At 44.6% G+C, this 4739-nt stretch overlaps 1 protein-coding gene across 1 annotated transcript; it reads right to left on the reverse strand.

The window, feature by feature from the left end:
* Positions 1 to 1077: 1077 nt before the first annotated feature.
* LOC123066401 (uncharacterized) lies at positions 1078 to 4425 on the reverse strand. The gene is made up of 6 exons (XM_044489486.1): positions 3045 to 4425; positions 2460 to 2515; positions 2331 to 2386; positions 2128 to 2191; positions 1967 to 2048; positions 1078 to 1447 (listed from the first exon to the last, which is right to left on the reverse strand). Exons 1-6 carry the CDS (start codon positions 4321 to 4323, stop codon positions 1287 to 1289), a joined length of 1698 nt encoding a protein of 565 aa, XP_044345421.1. The 5' UTR covers positions 4324 to 4425; the 3' UTR covers positions 1078 to 1286.
* Positions 4426 to 4739: the final 314 nt, after the last annotated feature.

Genomic DNA, 4739 nt, shown 5'->3' on the forward strand with positions numbered 1-4739 from the left:
GCCCTCTCAGTAATGCACATCACTATAAGCCTTGCAATCAATGTAGCTAATGAGTTAGTTACGGAATGATGCATTACATAACGAGTAAAGAGACTTGTCGGTAACGAGATTGAACTAGGTATTGAGATCTGAAGGAGATCTGAAGGAGATCTACGTACAAAAAACGGGAGCGGCACTTCTGGCGATCCAAGGAAAAGGGAAGCGGGAGTTAGGCTAAATTACAGAGTTGTGCCACCGCGAAGTGACTCGAGAGGCACATACCGGTTCGCTTCGTTCTCTCTCCCCTCTTATTACGTCCCGATGAGGCGACGTGGAGAGATCGCTACCTTTCCCTCTGTACTGGGCCAAGCCCAACGACTCTCCTCCTATGTCCGACCGGGCCTAAGGCCACTTTACGTGTTGAGCTGGCTGGGCTCCAGCCCGCCCATGCAGGTTGGCCTGCCGGTACGAACCAGAAGCTGGAGTTAGCGAGGCGAACAGTTTTCATCGATCGTGATCTCATGGAAGAAGCCAGCATCGAGAAATAGAAGTGGGATTTGCGGATCTAGTGAAGCTAGGGGACTTTCTTCATATTTTTTTTCTTGCACTTGGTAATCCGGTGCAAGCTTTCTGATCTCTCTACGTGAGAAGAAAATTCCGAAGATTGATTAGATAGTTGATGATTCGGTTTTCATTTACTAGAGCTTCGCAGTGGAGACATTCCGAGGATTGATTCAATTTTCTATTACTAGAGCTCAGAATATTGAGAGGCAAGTCTGGTACCTCGCAGGTGATCCTATCTACTGTAGTGTGAAGAGGATGTCATTTCCGTTGGAATAAAAGGCCTTTCTTTTATTGTGCCATTCATTGTGAAATACTCCCTCCGTCCCATAATGTAAGACGTTTTTTTGACAATACACTAAAGCTAAAAAAACGTCTTACATCCTCCGTCCCATAATGTAAAACACTTTTTGACACTACACTAGTGCTAAAAAAACGTCTTACATTAATGGACAGAGGGAATGCTTAATTATGTACGCCTTCATGCTTACTTCACATGCCGCTGTAGTAGGTCACTGAGAAATAAACCCACTGCAGATACACCATTAGGCACTAATTTTCATGAAAGCAAGGGTCATCATAATTTAGTACAGATTATAATACATTGATACTTGTTTAGTTACTCTTGGACGATTCTACAAGAAAAAACTAGATTTTATGTCATCTGAATTGTCATCGTCTGGTAAACCATTGGCAGGACTGTCGTTAAACATGTACATGTCGGCCTGGTTTGGATTTGAAAACAGTTACCAGCAGCCGCAATCATCATGCCAAGACAGCATTCTTGTCAAGGATGCAGTATCAGGTCCTAGTCGTGGAAGCAGTGACAAGAGGTCTTCCAGTGGCAAAGAGAGCCATAAATTGCCATCAGCATCAGTTTCCAGTTCTTGTTTCATCGGAATATACCCTTCAGCAAAAGCATTAAGGATGGTTAGTGATGCTATGGAAACTCAATTCTTTAAACCGCCAGCTGATGGAAACTGTTAAAGCACCACCTTGTTACAATTGACTTTATTGCCCTAGCAAGTTTGCACGTCTCCTTAGATTTACGTTTTCGTATTTTCTGACACGCCGCACTGAACCGTAGCTCAGTTTTTATATAAAGTTAAATGATTTTTGCCATTCCTAAAGAATTCTTTGTTCATACAACCTTCTCCTCTTATTTATTTACAGGACCAACTACAGGATGCTAAAATTTATTTACAGGACCAACTACAGGATGCTAAAAAGAAGATTCAGTACTCCCTCTGGCTGGTAAAGGGAGCTACCTAAGTCACAACTCACAACTTGAAAAATGATTCCTTTACATTACACATAACATCTGCGGATAAAATTCTACCAAATTTTCAGCCTTGCAACAAGGAGCTTAACCACTCAACGACCAGTAAAAAAGAGCACCATAGCACAAACATTGTCCAATGTTTACCTGATCCTGATGCAAACAAAATGGAATCCAAGTCCTGTAGTAACCTTGTCCGTTGTACATCAGCAGATTCATGATTCAGTGTCTGTACAAGAATAGTTAGATATTAGTGAATGGAGATGGCAAGATGGACACATCTACAACAATCGATCAATATAGCATACCAGATTGTTCTCCCCAGAATTCCAAGCTCCGCTTGGTGCAGATGTGTTGTCCCCAACCCATGACCTTAAGCAAATGGCAAGAAAAAGCAAGATACGAAATGTTATCTGGCATAATAAGTAGTGGAAAACCAGGAAAATAGGCAGATAAATTGACAAATCGTTATCATTGTTTCTACGAGTTGTACAAACACAGTAGAACTTACCTTTGGTCGTGATGTATATTTATTTCACGTACACAGGAATCGCCATCGCCATCGACCTATACAAAAATGAAAATAAAAAAGTTAGGTGGTACAAATTCTTCAAAACGACGAAGAAAGCAGGTCACTTACTTTTGCATTGTTGGCAGTCTTCTCTGAGTGGTTTATCAATGTGGGTGAAAAATCACCTGCAACATGATTAAAAACATTAACAAAATGCAAGAGGCCAATACAGTTGTCATCAAGGATTTTAGCAGCAAATTATTTCAAAAGTGTAGTCCAGGCCCTGTTCGGATGCCCAGCATATTTGGAGTTCTCTTGGAGAACCAAGGTTTAAGAAAAATAGAGGCAGTTTGAAATACTTTGACGAGTTCGGAACTTCGGATACAAAAATTAATGCAGTCAGATAGTGTGCTATTCCCCTAAATCTGGGCTATTTTTTAGGGGGAAAAACCTAGACCTTTTACCCTTGTTGGCTACTACTTCAATTTACAAGGTTGATTAGATTTTCCATGGCAGATCATGAATCCTGAGTCCTAAAAGTATAATTAAGAAAACTACAGTACAAAGATCAAATAGGTAGAAACAGCATAAACACAATTGGACACAGAACCAAATAGATAAGCAAACCTATTTAGTGGCAAGAACCATCATTCATATGTGAGATGCAGAAAAGCACATACTAATTAATGCCAGCTGCTCAATAAATATAAATACCTGGAGTTGTATTCAGATAATAGGAGAATGTAGAGGGAACAAAGGCTGGTTGGATACAGGCATATCCCAAGTCATCACAGGGTTGAATTAGTTTCACCATCTTCTTGGCAAGGTCAACACCAACAATCCATGTGTTGTCATCATCCATTTTCACCTTGGATAGCAGGTAGACAAGTTTGTCACCAGGAACGCCAAAGGTCGGGCAATGTGTTGTCAGGTTCCTAAATGTCGATTCCTTGTCGTGAGCACAAGCATCCCACATCCGAGGGAACGATATAGTAGAATCCACTGCGAAGTCATCAACATGAACAGTGTATGCCCTGAACCAAAAGTCCGATGGATCAACCCTACAGCATGTCCGGATGACCCAACCATCAGGGACCGTAATACCTTCATCCACTACAAGTCCAAGGAGGGGCCTGGAATCATGGATGATACTACTAACAACTTTAACTGGTCTGAAAAAATGTTGCATCTCAATGAACTCGAAGAGCCCATTACAGTAGGTGACATCCCGGATCAACCCCGGTTCGCCTTGCAGGATGTCCACGTGCGGTTTGGGAAGAGGGATGAGTCGGAGAAGTGGGTCTTTATCAAGCACCTTGCAGGTGACAATGCCACGCCAGAGGTCTACCCAGCCTACCTCATGTGCTGCAAGCCCGATAGCCTTGTGGAATTGACAAGGCAGGTCGTCATTTGACCTGACGGCAGGAGATTCCGGTAGCTGCAACGGCGTGGTGCTCCACTGGCGCGTCTTGGACGAGTAAACGTGGAGGTCGTAGTGCCCAAGGTCACTACCCACAGAGAGATCGGCGAGGACATAGTTGTCCTCGTCGTCGGGGCAGGGAACGACGCTCAGGCCTGTAGAATCCCTGATGCAACATAGGGGAGTTGACGGGATAGGCTCGAGCGACGGTTTGCCGCCCCCTGCCTTGTACACGAAGTACTCGACGAGATTGGAGCTGTCATCGGTCCGACTGGCGAAGGAGAAACGGAAGAGGACGAAACCCTTAGCTGAGAAGACAAACGAGGGCTGCAAGTCGAGGTCGAGATCGTCCTCGCCCTCGAGCTTGGAGAGGTGGACGCAGAAGTAGGAGACTTCCGGCGGAGGCACAAGGACGAAGGCCACCGTGACGTCGCGACCGCCGATTGTCTTGCCCGTAGCGCTGGTGGCGCCGTCGAGGTCGAGGTCGTCGTCGTCGTAGCCCTCCTTTTCGAGGAGAACCCAACCAGGATACGGGGGAACGGTGGCGGCGGCATCGGCGGCAGAGGTGGCCATGGCAGGCAGCGCAAGAGGTGGGCGCGGATCGGATTTGGGGCCTAGGGTTTGTTGCGGCGCAAGGCGTGGATGCAGCGCGAATTTGGCGATCTAGGTTTGCCTCTCCACGGGGTGACCTCCGGTTTTAACTTGGGTTGGAGAAGCTATCCATCTGGGCTGGCCCGTTAGAACGCTAGCACAGGCACGTTCCCACGGAATTTCCTATTGGACGCACGTACTGTCGATGTTTCGACTTGACCTATTGAACGCTATCCTTCTGTTTCCTTTTCTTTGTTATTTCTTTTTTGTTTCTCCATTTGTTTTTTTTATCCTGCATTTTTCATAAAAATGTTTAAAATTTGTTCACATTTCCGATAATTATTCGAAAGTTTAATTATTCCCAAAAGTTTAAAAATGTCCGCATACTTTAAAAAGTC

The sequence above is a fragment of the Triticum aestivum genome, chromosome 3B, assembly GCF_018294505.1.
Source record: "Triticum aestivum cultivar Chinese Spring chromosome 3B, IWGSC CS RefSeq v2.1, whole genome shotgun sequence".
Lineage (NCBI taxonomy): Eukaryota > Viridiplantae > Streptophyta > Magnoliopsida > Poales > Poaceae > Triticum > Triticum aestivum.